Genomic DNA, 27,981 nt, shown 5'->3' on the forward strand with positions numbered 1-27,981 from the left:
ACTAAAGCTAGCCTCATACATAAATTGTTCTGTCCTGGCTTGAGTCTCGGCTACCAGTTAGTGGAACTAATGATTGATTAATAGCAGTAAAAGATACACACTTCCAGCTAGAGTGGAAACCCTTGAAAGTCACAACCTGGAACAGGCATATGCCAGGTTCAGAGGGTGGGTTTTGTTTGGCATGGGATTCCAGAACTTGGACAAAAGAGTCATGGTTAGGTGGTTCCCAAAAATGATCAAATTCAGCACACTGAAAAAGGCACGGTTTTGTAAAGCTTAAGAGACAAACAAGACAGAATTGTCCAAACCTTACTGCAATATTATTACGAAATTTCCACCACGAGAGGAAAACACGGCTGTTATGTACAGAAACTATTACTGCTCTCATCCATGCAGAGTACAAGTTTGCACCCTCGAAAGAGCTAAGCCCAATATATAGATACATATATAAGGATGATATTAGAAAGGAGTAGAAAACAAAACAAAACAAAAGATCCAAACTGTTCTTGTTGTTTCCTGAGCTCATACAGACTTCCAATGGATTAGGGCGCTACAGATCCAATACCAACCTTATCATCATTCTGCTTGGTATTAGAGACTCTTGTGACAGCTTACTTCCACCATCACAGCCGAGATAATACAAGCCTACTGTTCCTTTCAATGCCCAGTAGTAGCGTACCCAGGTGAATTGAAACAAGTATGATGGCATTAGCACTGTGAGAACATCCCAAGTCTTGTGGAAAAATGTAGGCTTCGGAGTTGAAGGGCAAGCCCCCACCCGCAACAGCTCCTCGACGGTTGGAACCTTCAATTTGGGTCTGGCATTGAGCGCCACGTTGTCAACCTTGTGCTCGTATATTTTCCCCCGCTTATCGAACTTGTATTCTGAAGTTCCATCAAATACGCCCTGAGCCTCCCACGGAACTCTTGGGATCCCACGTACTTGCCAGCGGACCATGATCACATTATCGGATGGCTGCCAAATCCAAAGAATATCCACCCACAAAGCCTTGAAAAATATCCTACCATGGAAACGGAGAGCCCTGAAGATCAACTTGTAATTGTCGATCCCGCCAACCATATTCATCGGATCACGGAATACAATGTCTGTCCTGTAAAAGTCAACTCACCGGGTTAAGGAGGAAGGCCAAACATTGTTATATTATTTCTCATGTATCATGAGTAAGTAACACATCAAAACAAACTGCACAAAAAGTGTATTCTCCCTCCCCAACATGTGCCCCTTTGTGTGCAGCACACCTATTGGGGGGGCTACATCTACTCCTCTGCCATTCAAGAGGCAGAGTTGGGGCATGCATATGAATTATGGTAGTCTGATGTAACCAATGGTGCATGGCATGCCGCATGTTGAACTACCTCCCAGACATGTATGTGGGGGATGCATTCTTGGCAAAATGCATCGTAATGATTTCCCAAAGGATGGTTCAGTGAGAGCTGATCAAAAATTACAGCTCATACATAGTGATGTATGTGGTCCTATGAGGACACCGTCACTTGGAAAGGATAACATTCATAGATGATTACTCCAGATTTGTTTGAGTATACCCCTTGAAAGAAGAATCGGAGGTGTTTTCAGCATTATGTTGCAAGGGATGAAAATGAACAAGTTGCGAAGTTCAAACCCTCCATAGAGATCGAGGAGGGGAGTATATGTCTCATGCTTTCAAAGCATACTTGGTTGAAAAAGGCATTAAGCACCAGTGTACAATGCCACACACACCACAAGAGAATGGTGTTGCAAAAAGGAAGAACAGGCTCTTGATGGAGACGGCCGGATATATGGTCGAGGGCAAGGGTTTGCCCCATAAATTCTCAATGGAGACAATCATGTGTGCTACGAATGTTTTGAACAGATGCCCTTTTGCTTGAAAACCATCGCTCCATAGGGGGCTTGGTATGATAAAAAGCCTAAAGTTGATTACTTCACCCTTTTTGGTTGCCTTGCATATGCCCATGTGCCTCAACAAATGAGGAGCTTGATGACAAGGCAACAAAATGTATTTTTGTGGGGTGTAGCAGTGCTAGCAAAGGCTACTATCTCTGTAATCCACTCAGCTAGAGGATTTTTGAGAGTAGAGATGTGGTGTTTGTTGAAAATGTAAATCAACCTATGGCTGAATTTGGTAGACAGTTGTACGGGGTCAGCAAGACATGTTTGAAGGGCTACTTCCACTTGCAATTGATGCATAGTTGTCAAGCATTTCATGAAACATGTTTCATTAACGTTTCTTTCATTTCCCAGAAGTTTCAAAAACGTTTCATACAAAAGGGGGGTACAGGCCCCAAACTTTATATACAAGTTTATAATATGTTAAAAATATGTTGCCTTCCCTGCAAAACAATATTAAACATGCATCATTTACACATTAAAACATGTTCACAAGCTAAAACTAAAGAATTTGGGTGACCAAGTTATAGTGGGCACCAAACTGAGTCACTGACCAATTGGTATAAATAAACTGGCAACATCAAGAATCAAGATCTGGATTCCATTATCAATAATGGCACTCAAAGTAATCACAAAAAGTTTGAATCGTGAGCTGATACAAAAAAAGTAAACTGAAGTCTAAAATACACAAAGTAAAGCATGCTGATAGATGCAATCATGCATGACAAACACTAAACTAGAGGAGCTTGATAGCCCCAAAGACTAGAGTCCTCAATCTGGAGTTAGACAACCTATTCCTCTTCTTTGTATGGAAGAGGTGTCACGACCCTGTGTTTTTCTCTTGACAATATGCAGGTGTGCACGGGGACATGGTGGACAGTGTGAATGGCATCGGTTTGGGAGTTAAAAAGGACTCAAGGTTTTAACAAGGTTCTTTTTATTTAACCCATGTGGAAAAGGGGTTTAAAACCTTTAAAAATAAAACAATACCCTTTATGGAGGGATCGTGGCCCATAAGCTATTTTTGGGGGAGACCCTTTTTATGAAGAGTCAGTCTGCAGCTTACGTGTGTGTGCTTTCTCTCTCTGGGAAGGGCTGCGCTGCAGTACATAAAGGCGCAGACTGAATTTCTCTCTCCTTTTGGAACACGGGCAGGCTGGTTTCTCTGGACACACAGGCGGCCAGGGTTGGAGGATGCACACGCATGCTTTTGGGAGGTGTTCCTTGGCAGGGACTGGCAGCTGCAAGTTCCATGGATGCTCCTTTTTGCCCACAGTCGGACTGCAGCCAGGATGCATACACACACTTTTTTGGACAGCTGGCAGGCTGCCACCAGAGTTGACTGGCGTGCTTTTGCAGGAAGACGGGCTGCTTTCTCTGGGCAAGAGAAAAGTCGGGCTGCTGCACCAAAGTGTGTTTTTTTTTTTTGGCTTTGGTTGGCTGGCACACAGGCGGCCAGGACTGCAGAGGTACATGCAGCTTTTTGAAGGCAAACTTGGGCTGTTAGTACAGCGCACAGGGTCTTGTGCAAGTGCTTACAGCTGCTGGCGAGTTGGACTGCTTGCGCAGATGGTCATAGGACTGGTCTGCAGGAGGATAACACTGCAGAAGACCATGCAGGCCTTTGGCAGCGCATAGGAGACTCCAGTTGGACAGTAGTGTACAGCTCCTTTCACCCATAGGTGGCTGCTGGACAGAGGTGCACAAGTGTGCTGGTCCTCCTTGCAACAAGGCTGTTTTGAGACCCATTGAAGACTGTTTTGAGACTGTTTATGGGATCAGCCAGGGCCTTGAGGTGGGTTCAGCCAGGGCCTTCCTGGCCCTCATGGGGGTGGTTTCACACTATCCCCATGCCCACACTAAGTCTTGGGTTAGCCCTATGGACTGGTCCCTATTCCTAAAAGAAAACCCTAACTATCTACACAATGATCTGGCATCCGGTACCATACCAGAAGGAAGAGTGTTAGGGTTTCATGTGGGAGACATACACAGAGAAGAAGGGAGAGAGAGAGAGAGAGAGATATGTAGGGATAAGTCAACTCACAGTATGAGTGTGTGACTCCCCCATCACACATGTATATTTGCACTAGTACACATAGTGCACTTAGTACATTAAAAGTACTAAGTGTACTATGTACTATAAAACTTATGGGCTAGTACACACTACAAGGGTGGGCATAATGCCTTTACCCCAACAACCTCCCACTTAAAGGCAAAGTGCCCTTAAATGAAGGAAAAGAAAAAATCAGCATATACATGATAATATACAAGGCCATATCAAGGCTGAAACTGGCCTCATCCAATGCCCATCAAGTGTCTGCAATGAGCAAACCGCTCTGGAGGCAAACTCTTTGTCAACAGATCAGCCGGGTTGTCATCCGTATGAATCTTGACAAGCTGAATCAGCTTGTTCTCTATCACCTCTCTGATGAAGTGATACTTCACATCCACATGCTTCGTCTTTGCATGAAAGACAGGGTTCTTTGCCAGCTGGATGGCACTCTGACTGTCACAATGCAACAATGGAATATCCCCTGTATAACCCAAATCAACCACTAACCAAGATAGCCATAATGCCTCCTTGCAAGCCTCTGTGGCTGCAATATACTCGGCCTCTGTAGTAGATAAGGCAGTGCACTTCTGCATCCTGGATATCCATGACACAGCACCTCCTGTGAATGTAAACACATAAATAACCGGTAGTAGACTTCCGGTTATCTGGATGACCGGCATAATCCGAATCCGTGTAACCATGCACTAATGCATCCTGTTTGCCAAAGCAAATGCACATATCCTGCGTGCCCTTCAGGTATCTCATGACACCTTTCACTGCTTCCCAATGCTTCTTGCCAGGTTTGGCCATGTATCTAGTAACCACTCCCACTGCAAATGCAATGTCCGGCCTGGTAGCAACCATGGCATACATGAGACTGCCACAAGCTGAAGCATACGGAATCTTGGCCATATCAGCCCTATCATCAATATACAAGATGAGGATCAATAGACTGCCATCCAAAGCTTTCTTGGTGTATAAGCAGTGATCTATGTCACTCCTCCTGAAATCCTGGGATTTCATGAATGTATCAAATTTATGATACCATTCCCTTGGTGCCTGTTTGAGCCCATAAAGACTCTTTTTCAGCTTGCATACAAGCTTCTCCTTTCCATTCACTGCATAACCCTCTGGCTGTTGCATATATATCTCCTCATGGAGATCACCGTGAAGAAAAGCAGTCTTCACATCCATCTCGATCAAATCCAGATCATCATGAGAAACCAAAGCTAATACAGCTCTAAGTGTGGTCATTTTGACCACTGGAGAGAAGATCTCATCAAAGTCCACACCATATTCCTGCTTGAAGCCCTTAGCCACTAACCTGGCTTTGTATCTTGGCTTTGCATCAGGTGTAACTTTGAGCCTGTAAACCCACTTGCATGGCAAAACCTTCTTGCCTGTAGGCAAATGCACCAACTTCCATGTTCCATTTTTGTGCAGAGAATCCATCTCTGACTTCATAGCACGCTCCCAAAGAGCCTTGTCTGCCCTCTGTAAAGCCTCCTTATAACATGAGGGCTCCCCACAGTCAGTGAGCATCAAGTAGTCAACCCCTGGAACAAACCTGTCAGGGATTCTGGAGGGTCTTGTGGACCTCCGTACCCAATGACCATCATTTGCAGGTTGCTGTCCAACCTGCATATCACCAATTGGTGGCTCCTGTTCCATGCCATAAGATTGAAAGATCATGCCCGGTATTTCCTCTAACTGTGGGATATCCATAGGGATATTTTGTGCCATCTCTGGCTGTCCATTTGGACCATTTTCAGCACCATTTAAGGGCTGGTTTTGTTGCTGTAATGGCTGATTTAGAGCCCTTGGTTGTTGTCCATGATGTCCATCATCATCAAAGATGACTCTGCTAGGCTCCTGTTGCCTTGCAGGCACCTTATACATGCATGTTTCATCAAAAATGACATCATTGCTGCGTATAATCTTTCTATTCACTGGATCCCAAAGTCTATACCCCATTTCACCTCTGTCACCATATCCTAGGAATATGCATTTGTGAGACTTAGGCTCAAGTTTGGTGCGTATCAAGTTTGGTGCGTATTTCCCTGCGTATGTGCACGTACGCAACACAACCAAACACTCTCAAGTGCTTGTAGGACGGAGGCTTCCCTGTCCATATTTCCTCTGGCACTTTCCCACCAAGCCTCGTGTTAGGTGACCTATTTATAAGATGAACGGCTGTCATAACAGCTTCAGCCCAAAAACCATGAGGTAACGCAGCATGTGACAATATAGAGCGGACCTTTTCCTGAATGGTCCTGTTCATCCTCTCTGCTGTCCAGTTTTGTGGAGGATCATAAGGAGTAGAGAGCTCCCTCTTGATGCCTTTAGCATCACAAAAGTCCTGAAACTGTTTGGACACATACTCTCCACCATTGTCGGAACGCAAAGCCTTCAGTGTTTTACCAGTTTGATTCTCAACATGAGCAACAAACTTCTCAAACACTGAGAATGTATCACTCTTCAAACGAAGAGGATAAACCCACACCTTGCGTGTGGCATCATCAATAAAAGACACAAAATATTTTACCCCTCCCAAAGAAAGCTGAGGCATCTCACATACATCTGTATGCACAAGCTCTAACTGAGCATCTTTCTGTCCAAGAGCTTTCTTGTGGAGGCATTGGAGTTGCCTGCCATATATACAATGCTCACAAAACTGAAAACTTGAGAACTTTAGAGAAGGCAAGTAACCAAAACGAGACAATTGCTCCATTCCTTTGACACTCATGTGTCCCAACCGGCTATGCCACATAGAGATTTCCGGCAGCTCGGTTGCATTTACATTAACATGGTGACAAACACCAGCATGCATGAAGTAAAGAGTGTCCACCTTAGAGCCTCTCGCAACAACCAGTGAGCCCTTACTAATCTTCCACTTTCCACGACCAAATGTGGTAACATAATCAGCATCATCAAGCTGTCCAGTAGAAAGCAGGTTCTTCTTGATCTCAGGCACATGCCTGACATCATGGAGCATAAGCTCTGAGCCATCTGAAAACACAAGCCTCACATCACCTCTGCCAAGAATCTGGCATGCATGGTTGTCACCCAAATAAACTACTTCTTCATTGCCAACAGTATACCTGACAAACAAGTCTCTGCAACCTGTGACATGAAAGGAGGCACCTGAATCAATGATCCATGAGTACATACCATGACCATCTCCTGCAAGGAGTGAATGGGCATCAAGTGAAGACATGAATAGGACTTCATCCTCACTGTCACCTGCATGTGACACATTGACTTCTTCAATCTTGACTCCACTTTTGCCCTTTGGCTTTGCATCTTTGGCTTCATCTTTGTCTTTGTCTTTTCCTTTGCCCTTTTCCTTTTGATCATTCTTCCATTTGTAGCATTGCTTTTTGAAATGTCCCTTCTTGCCACAATAATGACATTCCAAGTCCTTTTTGGAGCGGGACTTGCTCCTTCCCCGTTCTTGGCTTTTTCCCCTTTGCTGGGATCTCCCACGTGCATTCATTGCATTTGACTTTCCAACAGAGTTGTTCTTCTTGTTCATCTCCTCTTGAAAGAGAGCACCCTCCACATCTGCATATGACAGCATAGCATTTGAATTGCTAGTGGCTGTCCTGAATGTGTCCCAACTCTCTGGCAAAGTGCATAAGAGAAAGGTGGCTTTAAACTCATCGTCCATTGCCAACTTTTGATTGATGACCTGGCTGACAACACCATTAAACTCATTTAGATGGGCTGTCATAGATGCCCCTTCCTTCATTTGAAGACCTATGAGTTTCTTCAACCAATACACTTTGCTTGAGGCACTTTGCTGGGCATACGAGTCCTGCAATCTTTGCCACATTCGCCAAGCTGTCTTCTCTTCACGTATGCTGAAAAGTAAAGTGTCTACACAGACAACATGATGGTGGATCTTGCCAGCTCATCCATATCTTTCCATTCTTCAGCAGTAAGAGAAGCGGGCATTACACCCCTTTCTTTGATGGGCTTGTGCTGCTTCTTCTGGAGCAACACATTATAGCACTGGGTTTGCCAAATGTCATAATTATGTGAGCCTTCAAGCTTTTTGATGTGAAGCAATGAAGAGCTCTCACCTGTGGTTGCCATAGCAATATGCAACCTTTGTCAATGCCTGACTCCCTGCAAGATGTGCAAACACTGCACCAAAGCACACAAAGTACTCACAGTTGTTCTCCCAAAGTTTATCTCCCACTGCGGAAGCACGAATGCAACTCTCCTCCCACTAAATGTGATAAAATCACCAAAATCTGGTTGCTGCAGATTTATGACAGCACCTTAGATGTGCTCTGTTCCCCTTCCAAAATACTGTACAACAGTACTAAGTGCTCACCAATGATGTACCAAATCTGTACCGGCAAGTACAGCAGCTGAAAATGAACCTTTTCCTCACTCAAATCAATGTACAGCCATGCCAAAACTTGTACAAAGTTGTACCAAATCTGTACTAGCAAGTACAGTAGCAATAAATGCTCTCCTGGCTGTCCAAATGAGTGAAAATCAGACCTTGACAGTCCCCACCACTGCATACAAACAGTTCAGGACAGAAATTAGGCAAAAGCCCCTTGACTGCAAGTGGATTACTGAGGGTTCAAGGCATGAAAGTCTTCCCTGCTGCTTTGCCAAGCTCAACAAGCACAAAATCTTGAAAAGCCCCTTGATTCAAGATCAATTTCTGATCATGAATGGTACATTAATGCACATGAAGGCATCCAGAGTCTTCACAATGCTTCCCCCTGGCCACATATACATCCAATACATAAAAGCCCCTTGATTTACTGGCACATTGAGTGCTTGACAGGCATCAACACATTGCCCAAAACATCAAATGCCAGTGCCTGCATGCAAATCAACCCAATTGGCACAAAAGCCCTTTGATTCGCACTCCAATTGCCTGCAATTTTGCCCCGAATGTGAGATTGCTCACATCATACAGCATGTATGAATGCCCAATGGCACAATTACATCAAAAGCCCCAAATGTTGACACCCAATTTCCTGCAAATTGACCCGCAATGTGACCAATGTCACCCAATTGTTGCCAATTGTGCTCAAATCTGAGCAATTTGGACCTGTACCTGCTCAATTGATGATAATGGACATTTAAATTCCAAAATTGAAGCAAATACCTCTGAATTTCTATTGCAAAAAAGGGGGGGGGCGTCGTACTTGCTGCTGCTGTCTGAAAAGGTACGGAGGCTGCAGATCCAGGCTCTAGCAAACTGCAAACGACTACACGTGTCTACGTTGACCTTTGTAGTCGTGTTGGCAGGGCCGCGTAGATCAGAACCGCCTTGGCTGCCAGGCGTTGAGAGGTGATTGACGTGGCAACGTCAGAAGGAAGCGCTGGTGACGAGCCTGCGCCAGTTGGAGTACGTGGCTACAGATGTCACATGCGGCTGTAGACAATATTAGAGAGGCGGCCGCAGACACAAGCTTGTTGTTGGCGTTGCAGTTAATAGCAACTGGGTTTTGAGGTTTGCAGACGATTTGATCAGGGACCAGACTGCCCCAGCCGTAGACCACTCTAAGTTCTGCTGCTCCCGCTGCTGACCAACGTCCACGGCGGTTTGCTCTTCCTCTCGTCGGTCCCTTGCCTCTTGGCCGACCACTGGCCAGTCTTACGCCTACGCACGTTGGTCGTGAGCCTGACGATCTCAGCAAATAGGAGTGAAAGCTACAGGCGATGCGGGCTGCTGGAGAAGCAGTAGCTTCAGCGACTATGCAATGGCTCTGATACCAGTTGAAGGGAGAGTGTTAGGGTTGGGAGACATACACAGAGAAGAAGGGAGAGAGAGAGAGAGAGATATGTAGGGATAAGTCAACTCACAGTATGAGTGTGTGACTCCCCTATCACACATGTATATTTGCACTAGTACACATAGTGCACTTAGTACATTAAAAGTACTAAGTGTACTATGTACTATAAAACTTATGGGCTAGTACACACTCAAGGGTGGGCATAATGCCTTTACCCCAACAAGATACACAGAATCACTGGCATCATTCCAGAGAGAGACTCACAGCGCGGACTGGCACTGTTTCATGTGCAGGACAGTGCACACCTGACCTTGGACTCCTGTGCAGGACAATGCACACCTGACCTCGGACGACTGGGATGGATCCCTGGCTGACTCGTCCCGGACTGGGCTCACATGGGACCAATTACCATCCCAGGCCCTGCACCTTCTGTACAGATATGTCGACGTGGCATCCAAGTGCGGGATGCACGTGACATGTATACTAGTCACATGAGATGGTACAGTTGGGTATGGTTCACAGTCGGCCGCACCATGAACTATAACTGCAACTATGGATAACTCTGTCTACACCTATGGTTAACAGAGATGGCTTTTGCCTTTGGAACTAAGGTATGACTGAGGAAGATTGGGATATTGATCTTTGTCATATGGTTCTGACTGTTCTTGACCACAGGATCGGTCAATTGGATATTGAGATGATGCTATTTGTGGAGTTGGTCTCCTATGGAATGGCATGGTTTGGTTGAGCTCAAAGTCTGCAGCAACATGAGCTAACACTTCGAGACTATATGGAGAGCATAAGTCTTGCGAACAGTCCTAGAGGGAATACTATGGATCGTTATGGGATGTTTTGGTTTGGTTCATGATATATGGATCGAACTCTATTTGTGCATATATGCATACACTTTTTGAGGTATTATTGTATTCTGGTGCCATTGGATCCTAGTACCCTTGAGAATACATTGGAAATACTCCGGATTGTGTCGCGTGAGACATGTATGTTGGTATGATACATCAAGTACTTTATTATGTTCATGGAATCATGGATACACCACTGGGTGTGGCTTCTACAGGATGGCCATGTACAGAGTGGGTAAAGCATCAAGAGGGACATATGTGGAAAGTACTTAGTGGATGTATTGTTTGGATGCATTGAGTGCTTTCATATGCTCATGTTGTACCACAAGTCGCGACTCCTACGGGATGTCCATGGGCGTAAGGCTTGCGAGCAGCCCTTGGACTGTTACTTTAGAGTAGGTAGAGCATCTTGAGGAGCATATTGTTTGCGAATGCATATATGTGTCATGCATGTGTGTCATATGTAGAATGATACATGATTTTGTTTTTGGCTAACACAGGTTACGTGTTTCCACTTGGTTTTAGACTTTTGCTGAAGGTTCTGAAGGAACAAGCAAGAGTTGTTTGTCACTTTCACGTGACGGTGTGGCCATATTGTGCAGGATGATTGTTTCATCACCCAGATGCACTGGAGAGCCGTTGCTTTTGTCATATGGGACGTGTTTGCTCATAAGATGCATTACTGTGCCATTGAGTGCAATGGAGGACGCTAGCCGTTTTTCAAGAGGGTGGTATGTCACGACCCTGTGTTTTTCTCTTGACAGTATGCAGGTGTGCACGGGGACATGGTGGACAGTGTGAATGGCATTGGTTTGGGAGTTAAAAAGGACTCAAGGTTTTAACAAGGTTCTTTTTATTTAACCCATGTGGAAAAGGGGTTTAAAACCTTTAAAAATAAAACAATACCCTTTATGGAGGGATCATGGCCCATAAGCTATTTTTGGGGGAGACCCTTTTTTATGAAGAGTCAGGCTGCAGCTTACGTGTGTGTGCTTTCTCTCTCTGGGAAGGGCTGCTCTGCAGTACATACAGGCGCAGACTGAATTTCTCTCTCTCCTTGGAACGCGGGCAGGCTGGTTTCTCTGGACACACAGGCGGCCAGGGTTGGAGGATGCACACGCATGCTTTTGGGAGGTGTTCCTTGGCAAGGACTGGCAGCTGCAAGTTCCATGGATGCTCCTTTTCGCCCACAATTGGGCTGCAGCTAGGATGCATACACACGCTTTTTGGGACAGCTGGCGGGCTGCCACCAGAGTTGACTGGCGTGCTTTTGCAGGAAGACGGGCTGCTTTCTCTGGCCAAGAGAAAAGTTGGGCTGTCGCACCAAAGTGTCTTTTTTTTTTTGGCTCTGGTTGGCTGGCACATAGGCGGCCAGGATTGCAGAGGTACACGCAGCTTTTTGAAGGCCAACTTGGGCTGTCAGTGCAGCGCACAGGGTCTTGTGCAAGTGCTTACAGCTGCTGGCGAGTTGGACTGCTTGCGCAGATGGTCATAATAGGACTGGTCCGCAGGAGGATAACATTGCAAAAGACCATGCAGGCCCGCACAGGAGACTCCAGTTGGACTGTAGTGTGCAGCTCCTTTCACCCATAGGTGGCTGCTGGACAGAGGTGCACAAGTGTGTTGGTCCTCCTTGCAACAGGGTTGTTTTGGGACCCGTTGAAGACTGTTTGAGACTGTTTATGGGATGTTTTTGGTTGGCTGCAACTTCAGATATGTGCTTGGGTTTCCGGCTGCAAGTACAGGTCACTTGGATGTGTTTTTTGGCATGGAAGTGATGCAAGCTTGCATGGGTGCATGTTCATAGAGCAGATTGCTTTCTTCCTGCTTGAAAGGAACAGAGGGACCTACAGTTATGGGCATATTTATGTTTCCAGATGTTTCATGAGAGAACAGGTAACTGGATGTATGCCGTTGTTGGCACTATTTTTGAATGGTGTTGTGAATGGTTCTGTATGAAAACAGGACAGGTTTCAAAGGGAAATAGGCCTAAGGGTTTCATGTGGAAACAGGTCGTAGGTTTCTCGTGGAAACATGTTTTTGGTTTGGCCAGGAGATAGGTCACATGCAGGCAGAGGGTACAGGAATGGACATATGTTTGGTACAGCCTTGCTGCTGATTGGACAGGGCTTCGGGAATCCATGACTGAGATGGATAGTACCCTTGGAAGGCAAAGAGGGTTGGTACAGGTGCGTCGATGTATGGTATGCTCTGTTGTGATGCGAGTTCTCTTTTGGAAAACAGTTTGGAGGAGTCATTGTGATGTAGGAGCACTAGATGTGTCAGGGTGAGAGGCTATGGATGGTTGTGGCAGCCCTGATCATGGGAGAAATCTTCTGTATGCAGACTCAATGTGTGGGAGTCTTTTGATGTGAACAATGGCTAGACTTGTTTGTGGATGCCGAGTGGATATGAAGCCATGATGCAGGGTGTTTGCAGGCTTCAGGAGTTCTACTGTGACGGCTGAGTTTCCAGCCTTATTGTAATCAAAGCTCTCTCATAATCAATTAAAGAAATACCGAAAGGGATGCCACTGCGTTTTGGGGCCAATAGGTGTCCGTGTACTGTTTGCAGGAGCACTCTAGCTCCCCCTGTTTGTTTTCCTTTTCTTGGTCCTCAAAGATGTTTAAGTGTTTTGTGTGCAAGTTTGTTTTTGCACTGCCCTTTGGTTTTGTCTGAAGACTGAGGCCGGTTTACAAGAGGGCCCATGTGCTCCAGTTCCTCTCAACAGGACCCGAACTGCAATCCTTTGAGAGCACTCGAATGGCGAGGCGTTTCTGCCATTAAAATACAGAAACTTTGTAAGTACTAAGTATAATCATCATTGATCAATGTATTATGTAAATAACAGACTTGTCTTTTAGAGTTGTACTCACCAAGTGAGGGCTACTAATCCCATACTTCTCCCACCATGAGACTGGCTAAAGCAGCGTCTCTCACATGCATGCAGTCTGTCTACCAAATGCGTAGCTGGCATTCCGATACACCAGCCGCTCATCCTCCAAGCGTCTCATGAGCTCCACATGCCGCCTGTTCTATGCAGGACAGCAGTAGCATCTTTGCTGCGTTTTTTTCTCCTACAAGTTTCCTGATTCTGTTTGCTGCTCTGAGGCTTGGGTGTACCATATCTCTTCTGCTTTTCCAGATTCAGCCCTATCTACTGCTGCAATCGGCTGCCTTCTGTACTTTCACGACCAGCAATATATGCTTATAAACTGTTGTCGGCTGCCAATAACATGCTGTCGGCTGGTCATAACATGCCCTGACCTGATGAGATGTATGCACTAAATGCTCCTATATGCCTAGTAATTGTTGTGGGTGTTGTACAAGCCCCAAACATTGATGCTCATGTTGTGAATGCTGGATAATACTTGGATTAATGCTTGAATGTCGTGCTGAATGCTTATGGATGCTATGATATGCCATGTCACTGGTACACCTGATGGGTGTGCACATGACATTCCCCTCTGCTAAACTGTTGCTGGGTGGTACACCTGGCAACCTTTCGACTCCTTTGTTGATCCTCCTCCACTAAAACCACTACCCCACTTCTTCTATCGGGATTGAGGTGGATTGCAAGAGTTGAGTCCTTTGAGCAAAAGACTTGTCTACTGTGGGAACTACATGGCAAATGCAGCTAAAACTGCTTGGAAATACCTGAGTCACCCTTGACCTGTTTGTGGAATCCTTTCACACACCATCTCCGTCGTTCCTGAACCTCTGAACCTCTTGAGATGACGTTGGAGAAAACTTCCGTCTTCTTATGTGGAAGAGAACTCCCTACTATTGCCACTTGAAGCCCAAAACTCCATTGACTCCTTTGATGATGGACGTCATTCTTCCCCAGAGAACTCATGGGCAAAACCTCTATGCCTTGCAGATGCAAGATGCTAGACTAACTGCTAGGATGACTACTATGCTGATGCAAGCCTTGTGCATCCCTATATGCTGTGCAAGAATGCAAATGGATGGGTTACTGATGCATGTTTAAGGGGAAAACCCTAAGGATGGCCTGCAAGATCTTAAGAACTAGATTTAACTCAGCGGAAGTGACCAACATGCTGACTTATTGAATGACTTTTGGAATGAAAATGATTTAAGGCTGGTTACCCTGTAACGCTCTGATACCAATGTGACATGCGGGGGATTGATCGTAGTAAAACAACCTTAGGCTAACTAAACTTCACTTAATGATGCTTAAGAGATGAGACAAAGTTGTCAATGCAATGCAATGTAGCTAAATTATATGTAATGGTTACAAATGAGATCTATAAATAGATCTATGTTGTCCTAGATGTATATCTATCTCCAAAAGAGAGAGATATGATGAAGGCTGATGATGACTGTTCCCGTCTCCAATGTTGAGGTCCACCCTTGGAATGCTGGTTTCCCTCTATGCAGGAGATAGGAGATGACTTGGATGCTAAATATGCTGCTATCTGCTTCCCTTGTCTCCTAGGAAGGTAACGCTGAAGAGAAGATGAGATATGATGCTGACTGTATGCTGAACTCTATCCCCTTGTCTCCTAGGAAGGAAAACGCTAAGAAGATCCAGATGCCCTATGCTGAAGTGATGTGATTACTTATATATGGGTGAATGCTGCTGGTCGGTTACCTTTACTGCAGTCAGCTGCCTGCTGTACCTTCACAACCTGCAATAAATGCTTATAAACTGCTGTCGGCTGTTCATAACAGCCCCGACCTGATGAGATGAATGCACTAAATGCTCCTATATGCCTAGTAACTGCCGTAACTGCTGTCGGCTGCCAATAACATGCTGTCGGCTGTTCATAACAGCCCTGACCTGATGAGATGTATGCAGTAAATGCTCCTATATGCCTAGTAACTGCCGTTGGTGTTGTACAAGCCCCAAACACTGATGCTCATGCTGTGAATGCCTAGATAATACTTGGATTAATGCTTGAATGTCCTGTTGAATGTTTATGGATTATATGATAAGCCACGTCACTAGTACACCTAATGGGTGTGCACGTGACGCATCCATCTTCCAACTCTTCATTAATATACTATACCTCACTACGCCAGAAAGGGTGCAATATGTGGGCAACCGCGTGGATTGGTCTATGGAACCAATCCCACCGGTTGTTCCAAACCCCGTCGAATGTCCTCAACCCCTTAAATTAGCCATGAATGATCAAAGCTCTTAGCTAAAGCCTACGATACAAATTACAACAAGAAGGCAACTAGTTGGAAGTTCAGTACCTCTCATCTGTCAAGAGAGTGCATTGGTTAAGAGACTCTCCAATCCAGTCCATGAACTCGTACAAGAGTCCAAGAGTGCTGCCCTCCATGTCAGTGATGCGAAGAACACTATAGATTGGTTGAAGAGCGCTCAATAAAGCCTCTGCCTCCTTCCACCAATCTTCTTGCATCACTATGCGCGCAAAAGCAACTGCCTTCGGGTGCTCATGGTCCTCCCAGCTCATCCACTCTTGACAAACCATTGTGCGCATGAGTCCCTGTCAGACTCTCACTACCCTCTCAACCACAATGAACATATATGCAAACCTGGTTTGTGAGGGCTTCAGAAGGTCAAGGTCACTATTGGCACGAAACATTGCCAAGACCTTGGACCTCTTGGTAACAAACTTCACCAAGCTACGCGCAATGTCAAAGATGTTAGCAATCCACCTAATCTTAGCAAGATCTTCGATGAGCAAGTCTAGGCTATGGGATGCACATGGAGTCCATACAATCTGCAAGAACTCATCCTCTAGCATCCGTCCCATAGAGACACAGCTGCTACCATTGTCAGTAACCACCTGCACTATGTTTTGTGGGCCTATCTCCATGATAGCCTCGCGGAGGTGTAACTATCTAAACGCTCCTGTCACCACTATCCCAGGCATAGATACATCAATGGCACGCAAAAAACATAGTGCCCTTGCAAGAGGACACCAAAATATTGTACACATTCCTCTTGCGTATATTTGACCACCCATCACATAACAATGTGCAACCATACTTGCTCCAAGTGGCTTTTAATGGCTCCATCTCCACCTCCTCTGCTTGTTGCTCTCTTCTGAGCTCTTTAGTGCGCAAGGTCTCATAGGAGGGTCCCTCCCACTCACATCCAATGCGGGTGATTGCCCTCATGGCCTTTTTCCATTATGTTGTGCGCACAATGTGAAAAGACAAATCGCATTGGATGAAAAGCCTAGTTGCATCTTTAATTGCCTGCTTTTGCATGCTTGCTTAAATGCTTGCTCTCTTTAGAGAGGCTATGGGTGCTGCGAGCAAAGGGGTTCATGTTGTTGTGGGAGTGGAACTACCAGCACCCCTAAATCCTTCTTGGCTCTATGCATCTTCCTCTGAACCCAACCGTGTTCTCTTTGATGCATCACCAGTATCCTCACTAGCCTCAATATCCTCAAGCATAGGCCCACAACTGCGTCCTGCACTTGTTGTCTTTTCCTTTCTTGTAGCTCAGCTTTGATGTTTGCATGCACCAATGCCTTCCAAGGTTAAACCTGTGAAATGGACCTTAACACAGATGATGGACCCTTTTGAGCAAACCCCGCAAAAATTGCATTTCCACTTTTGTGTGCCTGAACCACCATATTTAGATACAGGAGTGACATGGGCCCACATGGCATCCTTAGTGCGAGGCATCTTGACAAAAGCAGGGCTGGATTGGCACCTTGGCATGGCAACCCCCAAATTTCAAATCTGTGTGTGTTTTTGCAAAATCGAAGAAAAATAGCACAAATCAGCACAACCAAACTGAGAGATGGTGGACACGGTGGGCACGGAACCAGGGAAGTGCGGGAGGAGCTGATTTGTGCAAGGCAAGAGCTCCTTCAATCTGTTTTACAGATTGTAGACGTTTTTTCAAAAATCGTGCCCTCTGGATTAAAAAACACTAGAATTCGTAGGTTTTCCCAGTGGCCATGAAAGAAACGCGTTTCATTGCAATGCAAGGTTTACGAAATGTTTCGTTTCATTCAGTTGCAATGAAACACGTTTCAGTTTCATAAACGTTTCTTTCAAATTCTAGATGTTTTAAAAATGTTTCATACAAGAGGAGGGGGGAGCTACAGGTCCCAAAATTTATATATAAGTTTATAATATGTAAAAAATATGTTGCCTTTCCTACAAAACGATATTAAATATGCATCATTTAACATGTTTACAAGTTAAAACTAAAGAATCTGGGTAAAAAACGCTTAAATCATACAGTTCCCAAGTGGACACATATGAAACACATTTCATTTGTATGAAATGTTTTGTTTCATTCTTATGAAATGTTTCGTTTCATTGCAACTATGAATTGATGGTACAACAACCATATAGACATCATGTGGATGCTGAAATTCAGCAGAATGAACAGCCTGAGCAATATGAGGCCAGATCAATCCCCCTTGGTCCGAACTTGGCAAAAGAGCAAACTCTCAGCTTCTCTAAGTGGCAAGACACGGGATAGTTCTAGGAATGAACCACATCATGTGGATGTTGCTTGATTGAGTAGCTTGTGTGATGTTGATGAGCCAAGAACATGAGCATTGGATGGAAGCAATGCAGGATGAGATGAATGCCATACATAAAAATGGCGCTTGGGATTTGGTGAATTTGATGGAAGCTATGTAGGATGAGATGAATGCCATATATAAAAATGACACTTGAGATTTGGTGAATTTGCCTCCTCGCTAGGATCTATGTACATCTTTGAGGAAACAAAGCTACAAGCCTACAACCATAGTTGCAATGAAAAGCGTTTCATTCAGTTTAAATGAAACGAAATGTTTCATACCAATGAAACCCGTTTCATTCAAGTCCACTTAGAATTGTACGATTTAAGCGTTTTTATCCAGAGAGCTCGTTTTTCGAGAAAACACCACCTGTGCCTATGAAAACGTTTGAAGGAGATCTTGCGTTGCAAAAAAACAACCCCTTCCAGTTCCTCCTGCACTTCTCAGGTTCCATGCCTGCCGTTTCTTCGATTGGTTGTGCTAATTGGTGCCTTTTTCCTTCAAAAAAAAAAAAACACACACACACACACACATTTTGAAATTTGGGAGTTTTCATGCCACGGTACCAATCTTGCCATGCCTTTGTCAAGATGCTTTGCACTAGGGATGCCAAGTAGGCCCATGGGCCATGTCACTCCAGCATCAAGATACGGTGGTTTAGGCACCCAAAAGTGGAAATGTAATTTTTGCGGGATTTGCTCGAGAGGGTCCATAATCCGTGTTAAGACCCATTTCACAAGTTTAACCGAGAAGGTATTGGTGCATGCAAACTGGTGCCTGCAAACATCAAAGCCGAGCTACAAGAATGGAAAAGACATCAATTGGTAGGACATGGTTTTGCAGGGAAGGCAACATAATTTTTACATATTATAAACTTGTATATAAATTTTGGTGCCTATACTCCTCCCCTTTGTATGAAACATTTTTGAAACACCCAGGATTTGAAAGAAACGTTTATGTAACACGTTTCATGAAACGCCTGGCAACTATTTCTGATACCAAATGTAGAAACAAAGCTATGGAGGGTCGAAGATCTTCATGTCTTCTATGTGTGCAAAAGGATAAAGAGAAAAGTGAGAGACATAGAGAGAGAGAGAGAGAGAGAGAGAGAGAGAAAGAAAGAAAGAAAGATTTTATTAACGTCTTCCAAAAGACCGAACTCGGCCTATGAGACAAATCGGAGTACATGTATGGGGTATCCTCTGTCATCCCAACAAAATGAAAAAGTACTGAATAAAAAAGCTGAATCTGGGTGTGCAGGGGATGGAGCTCTATTACTAGGAGAATGCAAAGCTATATGCATGGAGTATACAATCATGATATGCAACCTAGCTAGCTCCATCCTGTACCATACTGGGGGTATAAAATGGTATACATCAGTGAAGGGGGTGTCCACAGCTCCCTGAAGAACATGCCTGGGTGTGCTCTGAAGCGAGCCAGTCGCTCCGCACCCTCTCTGTGAAACTGAGCTCTGATCTCTGTCATCTCTCTCTGGTATAGGCGTGGTGTCCGAAAGCCAGGTGTCCTCTGTCTCCTGCGGGCTCTAAGTGTCTCTGCTCTCTGGAGAGTAATTCCCTGCCGTGTAGGGGCTGGGAGGGGTATGGATCTCTGAAAAAATGTAGTAATCTGTGTCTGTCGCCCCCCCTCTGGAGCTGTCTGAGCCTGTAATAATGTCTCTCTGTGGCGCTGTATGTCTAGAATGTATCTCCCCAGTATGCGCTGGTCTGCTGCCTCAAAGATCTGGCATAGGGAATGTGGCTCTCTGAATAAAATGGGATATCTCTCTCTGATGGCTGTATATGCTCTGCATCTGCATACATAATCTCCTCACTCTCCACCTCCTCTCTGCACAATCTGCATACCCTCTCCTCTCGGGGGATCCGTGCTGCTCTGCCAGTCTCAATCTCCAATCGGTGTGATGAAACTCTGAGCTGACCAATAGCCACTCGGGAGCCGTGTGGTAAAAAGCCCTCCATGTATCTAGGCCTCTCTATAAATCCATCATCAGTGATACTCATGAAGTGATCTCTGTAGTATAGCATCTTCGGTGGAAGAGGCTGTGTAGGCGATATCCATGTCTCTCGTGTATAGAGCTGCCATAGATCCTGTCTCAATACTCTGTTCCTCTCACTATGAGAGAGACGGATATGTGGTGCATCCCTGTCATACTGGAATGGTGGTAGATGATCCATGTCTAGGCCATGCTGTGAGAACCAATGTGTGACCTGTGCATACCATGATCCTCTGTCTCCTGCCTCAGCCAACTGTCTAGATGCCTGAAAAGCTCTGTATGATAATCTGTCCTGTGGCATCTCTCTGAATCTGTCTAGCAGGCATATAGTCTGAAATATGGCCTCTACCATCATAGGAGGCGCAGCAAACTCTGCTCGGATAATGTCATGAGGTACTGACGGTTTGCTGCGTATCATGCGTGCCATCATGAGGGCCTGTGGTCTCTCTATCTGTGTCCACCAATGGGTAGCAAGGCCTGGCGCCCATACTGCTGCTCCATACATCAATGCCGGTGTGACTAATGTGTCAAATAGCCACCCCTTCGTCCGGGGCTCCTGAAAATGCGCCTGGTGGCACTGTCTCTCTAGCATAGCCAATGCTGCATATCCCCGTGTCAATCTAGCTCTGGCTGCTGAACCCATGGTAAAGCGTGTGGCTGCTGCAGAGAAGGTAACCCCTAGGTACACGTATGATGTCACCACCTCCACCTGGCATCCTGCGAGAGTGAATGTCAGCTGACTCCTGCCCTGTCTCGATGTATGAAAGACCATAACCTTGGTTTTCCCAAGGTTCACAGTAAGACCCCTCTGTGTGCAGAAATCATGGAGTGCATGTAGATGCTGCTGTAGACCACCTGGGGACTCAGACACTAATACAATATCATCAGCATAGAGCATAATATGTACTGAGGTACCTGCTAAATCAACTCCATCTCCGCCTCCCCGTGTAATGAAGTCAGCCACCTCATCAATGTATAACCCAAATAGCGTGGGGGAAAGTGGGCATCCTTGCTTCACACCAATGGTGCTAGCAATAGTCTCGGACATACCTCCTGGACATCTGACTCGCCCAAAAACCTGCTCATATAATGCATAGATGCCCCATGTCATATCTGCTGGTATGCTAAGAGACTGCAGGCGCTGAAAGAGCCTCTCTCGTGGTACTGTGTCAAATGCCTTGCGGAAATCCACAAAGCAGCAATAGAGCTTTCTCTTCCTCACTCTGGCCTGATCAATCATACATCTCAAAGTGAATACATGGTCAGTGGTAGAGAAAGCTCTCCTGAAGCCTGCCTGCCCTGATGAGCGTAAACCTGCTCGCTCAGCATATAAGCTAAGCTCCTGCTCCAGCACTGCACCATAGAGTTTGGCCAGCACGTGGCCAACCATAACCGTCCTGTAGTTGCTCGGATCGAGCATATCCCCTGTTTTGTGAATCGGCACAATGGTGTGCATCGTCCACTCCGCAGGCAAACCCTCTGCTAGTGCCCTGTTAAACAGGTGTGCAAGAAAAGGAGCTAAAGAATCTACTGCATATATGAGATGCTCACCCTGCAGGCCCATATGGTCGGCGGCCCGTCCATGCTGTAGGCGGCGGATAGCTTCCTGTACCATCGAGTGGGTAAAGAAGCTAGCTGTGGTAGGTCGAGGCTCCTGTGGCTGAGGTATAGGTGGCTGCTGTGGGGCATGGTATAGACCCTCTGCATATGTGTGCCATGTCTGTGGGTCTGCAATAGGTGTCGGGGTCCGGGGCTCTCTGAAGTGCCGCCATGAGACAGGGCTATCTCTACTCATGAAGAAATGAAAGATCTCTAGCTCCTGCATCTCTGCGAAGGCCCGCCTTTTGCGGCGAGTAAGTCTCCTCATCTCTCTCCTCGACTCCTGCTCTGTGATGGCTCCCAAGGCTCTCTGTATGCGGAGTCGTGAGTATAGGGCTCTGCACTCGTCATCATACCATCTGTTCTGGGGCATAGTCCCAGGTCTCGCAGGCTCTCCTGAGTGTACACGATGTGGGAAGCTCTGTAATGCAGCCGTGTGTAGGAGTGATGCGAGCTGGGCTGTAATGGTATCCATAGATGCCAGGGGATCCATGAGTAGGAGCCCATCCTCTACTCTGCCAGTGTATATGTCTGCCATGTCATGTGTGAAGTAGATGGTAGTGTGTGGCGTCGGTATGTGGGGGGCTGGTGATACTGGTGATCCGGCTAGTGAAAATGCCAAGTATGTATGATCTGCCCCAATAGGACGAGGTGGAATGGAGAATGAGGCGACAAGCTGTGATGCCTCCAAAGACCCCATAATGTAGTCTACCACCGTGCCTCCGGTCCGTGTATGACCCCCATGTGGGAAGCATGTCAGTCCTCCTGATCCCGGCCACTGTAGCATCCCGTTATAAATAACGAGACGATGCCTGGCTCCCAACTCTAGTAAGTGGTCCCCATAATGTCCTCTGTCTGGTCCAATGTCCTCTGATGCCCGACTAGCCCCTATCTCCTCTGGATCCACAGGGTGGAGGATCTCCATGTCATCATAGTCATACACCTCACACTGTCTGCTCTGTGTGTGGGCATTGAAGTCGCCCGTAAGAAATACTTCCCCTAGTGTAGAATAATGCATAATCTCCTCTGACAGACAAGTGTATGGCGAGGCTCCTATCTCCTCCTCCTGTGGCATGTCCTCTGTAATGACATAGGAGGATCCTGATGGAGAAAAGTAACATAGAGCTATGTATATAACCCTGTCCTGTGAGAGCTGTAAGCTGATCCACATGTATCTGGCCTCTGGATCCTGTGCTACCACTCTCAGTCTCCCCTGTAGCTCTCGTCTGAATAGGACTGCTACTCCCCCCGACCCTCTCGAGGTACCCTGGCGTGTGGTCCTCCTGTATGCTGACTCCCACTGGAATCCCTCTACTCGAGGTAGCCCTCTCTCTGGGCTCTGATGTGTCTCTGTCAGAAGTATGATGTCTCTCCCCACCATAACATGCTCCAGTCGTCCAGGCTGCACCCATAGTGAACCATTACAGTTCCATACTGCTATGTGTATCTCTGTCAGTGGCCTGGTCTGTGTCCCATAGGCCCCAAACCGCTAATCCATGGGCCGGCCATCAATGATGACCCGACCATCTCGATAGAAGGCCTTCTTGCCTTCTCTCCTCGCGTGTAAGACTCGTGGCATGCAAGTTCTCCTATGCTCAAGCTGCATCCTCGTGAGATCATCATCCAAGAAAATAGGAGCTCCCTCTAAACCCCGTAGTATAACCCTCTTCCTCATGAAGGTGACCCTCTCCGTCTCTCCTGCAAACTGTAGGATGAGGGCTCGCTTGCGTGTTGAGTCTTTCCCGGCTCTCCATGCTTTGGTGAAGGGGAGAGGGTGCTCTTCCTTGTAGCCGAGCTTCATGCATAGAAGCTGTCCATCTTTCTCGGGAGTGGAGTCGGGTGTCTCGGCTATACCTGTGACTCGAATGTTGAGGCGGCGGGCATGCCTCATCTTCTCCTCCTCAATGGTGGTGTGAATGATTTGGTTTTCTTCCCTTTGAGTTTCCTCTCTCACTTCTTTACGGATGTTCTTCTTCACCACCTCGACCCATCCTGATTGCTTGGCTTCGAGCTTTCCTTCCATGTCCTTTGTGATCTCCTTGGAGATCTCTTCTTTGATGGCCGTGAGAGTGTTGTCATTGATCTCCCCTTCTTCCTTCTCAGCATTCTTGATGGCTACCATTTCCATTTTCAATGCACTCACCTCCTCCTTGAGTGCCGTGTTCTCTTGTTCGAGGTTCGTGACCCGTGCTTCGAGAGCTATGATGTGCTTGTGTAGTTTGTTTTCCACCTCATTGAGGTTGGAATCGGATGTCTTGTTGTTCTCCTTGATTAATGCCTTCATTGCCATCTCGAGGGCCTCGAGTTTCTCTTGGAGACTCGGGGCCATTCCTCCAAATCACTCTGCAGTCCTCCCCACAGGCAGGGAGGAGAGAGAGAGAGAGAGAGTTATGTTTCTGCCTTGGGGGCCTGAGAAAGGGTGGGTGGGGAAAGGGCGCAGAGAGGCGAAAGGCGAAAGGCCAGAGGGGCGAAATGACGCCTAACGCGAACTGTGGGGAAAGGGCGCAGAGTGGCGAAATGGGCAGAGTGGCGAAAGGCGAACTGGTGGGGAAAGGGGGCAGAGAGGCGAAAGGCGAAAGGCCAGAGGGGCGAAATGACGCCTAACGCGAACCGTGGGGAAAGGGCGCAGAGAGGCGAAATGGGCAGAGTGGCGAAAGGCGAACTGGTGGGGAAAGGGGGCAGAGAGGCGAAAGGCGAAAGGCCAGAGGGGCGAAATGACGCCTAACGCGAACTGTGGGGAAAGGGCGCAGAGAGAGAGAGAGAGAGAGAGAGAGAGAGAGAGAGAGAGAGAGAACAAATCTCTTCGAGAGAGGAGTGTGACGTACATGACTCATGATGTGACTTTGATATTTCTTCAAACAAGTACATGACCTTTATAGGTACAAAGGTTCACCTCCTCACATCATTGCTTATGTCATAGAACACACAAATATCTAGATATTATTCTTATCCCTCTAAGAGGTGGTTCACACATAGACACACTACCACAGATAAGAGAGGGTTCACACATAGGTAAGACCTTGATTCCCAACGATCTTGATACACATATACAAAAAACATTGTTTTAGCAACATCTCTATCTGTCCTCTCTATTCATCTTTGCGTTTTTGCATAGTTCTTGATACAGGCAGTTCTTTTGCATGTTACATTGGTATCAGAGCCTTGTGGAGGTCCTAATTCAACATCAAGTATCACGGTGGTGCCATAATGAGCGCAGCCATGGTGTATAGGGCCCCCAGGTGGGTAGCATGGGGAAGAAACCCCTAGATGCTCAGCTTGTACGTGGGCTGCATGGGAGGCTCCTGGACCACATGGTCCTCTCTCTCTCCATTAGCCACCCACCAACCTACCCTCCTCTATTCCAAGCACCTAGGAGGAAAGCTGTCTTACAGCTTCTACCCAATTGTACGCCCAGTGCTCCTGGCTACTACCCGGCCACTATACGACCTCACATCTCTGTTGGACGGCCTGCTCAGTGCTGACTGTCGTCATTGATACTGTATAGAGATGCTCATCCCTCCCATCTGCTATTAAAATGTGTTCGAGTGCTGTACAGTCTGCACGGTGATTGTACGGCCCCTGTCATGCTGCCATACAACCAACCACATCAGCGCTAGCAGGTTTGGTGGTGGCTGAAACTGTATGGACATTGGACACCTGCTGCTCCAAGAGTGGATGTAAATGCCTGATTGAAGAACCCCTATTTCTGCTGTAACTTTATATGACGGCATATGATGGTACATTGAAGACATAAGAAGCCATAAAAGGTTTGTGAAAACATTGAGGGTGCTCCTCTTTCATATGAAGACTCTAGTGCTCAAGAAGACCAGGAACCCTTAAGTTGAAGATCTAGTGTGTCAAAGCTTGGGAGTTCTTCCCTTGCCTAGTGACTTGGGCGGTTGTGCCTCTACTCCTACTAAGTGGCTTGAGTAGCAAGCACACGTCTCCCCTTGCTTAGTGGCTTGGGCGGTGGCATCTATGTGCCCACATGTCTCACAACTGTCCAAATACTGCCCATATTTCGTTCAGCCCTGCCCGGTGCCTTCAAATACATGTTCCCTTGTCTGCCCAGACAGTGGGTAATCAGCCCAACACTTGGCTCTTTCCAAAAACCATCCTAACTATGCCCAGCCCTAGCTCTTGGCATGATAAGTAATCTGAACATTAGAACAATGAATAATACAAGTGGATTGCATAAAATATATAGGACATTGCATGACTTGAGACCTCCTATGACCTAGACCTAGATGGCAACTGATGACTTGTCCCTAAACAAGGGCTCTCAACATAGGCTTAGGGTGGCACATTCACATTTGGACAATAATATACTCCTTTCCGGGAGTATGTAAGGTCTAGAAATGAAACATAGAGAGGATATTTCACATCTTCATATCATAGTTGTCACAGTACGAAAATACAATACCGTATGGTACGTATTGTACGAGAATTTTTGGTATGATATGAAATTTTGGGATACCGTACGATAAAATACGGTTTTTCTTTATACGCTTACAAACTATGGAGCTTCAAGCTTGAATGCAAGGGAAGGTTGGGTGGGATTTGTTTGGCGGGGGGTGGGGGAGGTGGGGGGGGGGGGGGGGAGAGAGATTCATTCTTTAAAGGAGTTGCTCACAAGAGCTCAAGCCTATAGCCAAGACAAGCCATAAAAAATGGTTGAAAAACAGACAAAAACGGGCAGAAAACGAGCGGAAACGACACTTTTGCAAACGATGGAAACTACGCCCAATGGTCATATCATACCATATGATATCATTGGGTATCGTACCGTACGAACCATACCGTGCAAACAAGTTTGTACCGGTAAACAACCATGCTTCATATGCTTCTTAGAGAGCTTCATTTGGGTGAGAAAACATCAAAGACTTTGGTGATCCATCTTAACTCTAAATTCAGCCCCTAATAAATAATGTTTCCTTATAGTTAGGGCATGAATCACAACCAAGATATCTTTCTCATAGATTCCCAAAGAAAGCTCGGATGCTTGTAATCTCCTGCTTTCATATGCAACTGCATGACCTTCCTTATTCAAGTAAGCCCCTATTCAATCTTTGCCTGCATCCAACACTAAAAGGCTTATGCAAATCAGGGATTACAAGAACCGGTCCTGAGATGACTGCATCCAGCTTGATTGGAAACGATTGACTGCATCCAGCTTGATTGGAAACGATTTATACAGTTGATATGCATGACACAAACACTGATTTAGAGACACCTTTCATGTAATACATGCAGCAAAATAATCATGAATCTAACAAACACTGCATCTATGACATAGTGCAAGAGGTCACAGTTGTATTGGGCACTGTCATAGAGCTGACGACATGTATGTAGCGTACAATGCACAGTTCAGTCCTATGGTTGGTCCAAAAACTAGACAAATGTGTACTACATAATGGTAACACATGACCAAAAGGTTATGCTAAAAGTGTCACTTCCACAAGGGTCATCAAGCTTCAATTAAGCATAACCATTATCAGTCTCAGGATGCCCCATACTCTCTTATTGAGGACACACAATTCCAATAAGAATCAACCAAATTCACTTAAAAAGATAGGTAGTTCAAATACCTGTAGATGTCATAGGTGAGCTCCTTGTAGAACATGCTGGGCAATTCTTCCCTCAAGGTTCGGATGGCATAACCTATGTTGACATGAAAATCCTGCTTTTCTGGGTCTTCCTGATTTCGCCTTGAGGGAGGGATGGACTGAACTGCAGCAGCAGAAGCACTGAAGCTATAGAAGCTACCGAGTAGACCGTCGCTCACATCATCATCAGAGCTGCAGAAGTGCCAGAAAGGGCTCCATTGCTGGTCACTTGCACAGTCAGTCACCAAAACCCTAATAAGCCCACCTGTAGATTCACCCTGCGCAGCAACAGGAACCAGCCGGCTGGCCAATTTAGTCCAATAAAGGCCGCCCTCTTCCCTCATCCTGTCATTCTCCTGCAACACAGAAACCCTGGAAACACTGCTGCTCTTTGATTCGTCACTCATCAGAGCTCTGCAGTCCAGCTTATGTTTGGAAATCTTGTTTTGGGCGGTTCTGTCATGCCCGTCGTGAACACGGAAGAGCTTAAGCGGCCGCCCACGAGGTATTTTTTCGACCAAATGAGGTAAGGGAGCTAATGGGAGAGAAGAAAACCCAGTGTCAAGAGCCATAGTGGGCATTATCTAAGAGCCCATAAAAAAGCCCAAAGCCAGAAATGCAGAACGGAAGTTCAAAAATCGATTCGCTATTCAAAGAGCAGTAATTTGCAGCAATTCGGGGGCAT

General features: G+C 46.1%; 1 protein-coding gene across 1 annotated transcript; it reads right to left on the reverse strand.

Annotated features, from left to right (window-relative positions):
• Positions 1-298: 298 nt before the first annotated feature.
• LOC147636128 (uncharacterized) lies at positions 299-27,968 on the reverse strand. The gene is made up of 2 exons (XM_086801570.1): positions 27,279-27,968; positions 299-1,112 (listed from the first exon to the last, which is right to left on the reverse strand). Exons 1-2 carry the CDS (start codon positions 27,875-27,877, stop codon positions 551-553), a joined length of 1,161 nt encoding a protein of 386 aa, XP_086657696.1. The 5' UTR covers positions 27,878-27,968; the 3' UTR covers positions 299-550.
• Positions 27,969-27,981: the final 13 nt, after the last annotated feature.

Source organism: Cibotium barometz, chromosome 8, assembly GCF_041138505.1.
Source record: "Cibotium barometz isolate CiBa-2024 chromosome 8, ASM4113850v1, whole genome shotgun sequence".
Classification (NCBI taxonomy): Eukaryota; Viridiplantae; Streptophyta; class Polypodiopsida; order Cyatheales; family Cibotiaceae; genus Cibotium; species Cibotium barometz.

Excerpts from the sequence above, each read along its gene's own strand:
- LOC147636128 (XM_086801570.1), bottom strand. The coding sequence starts at position 27,877 with ATGCCCACTATGGCTCTTGACACTGGGTTTTCTTCTCTCCCATTAGCT. Across the intron at positions 1,113-27,278 it reads CTCACCTATGACATCTACAG|GACAGACATTGTATTCCGTG; the intron begins GTATTTGAACTA and ends TGACTTTTACAG.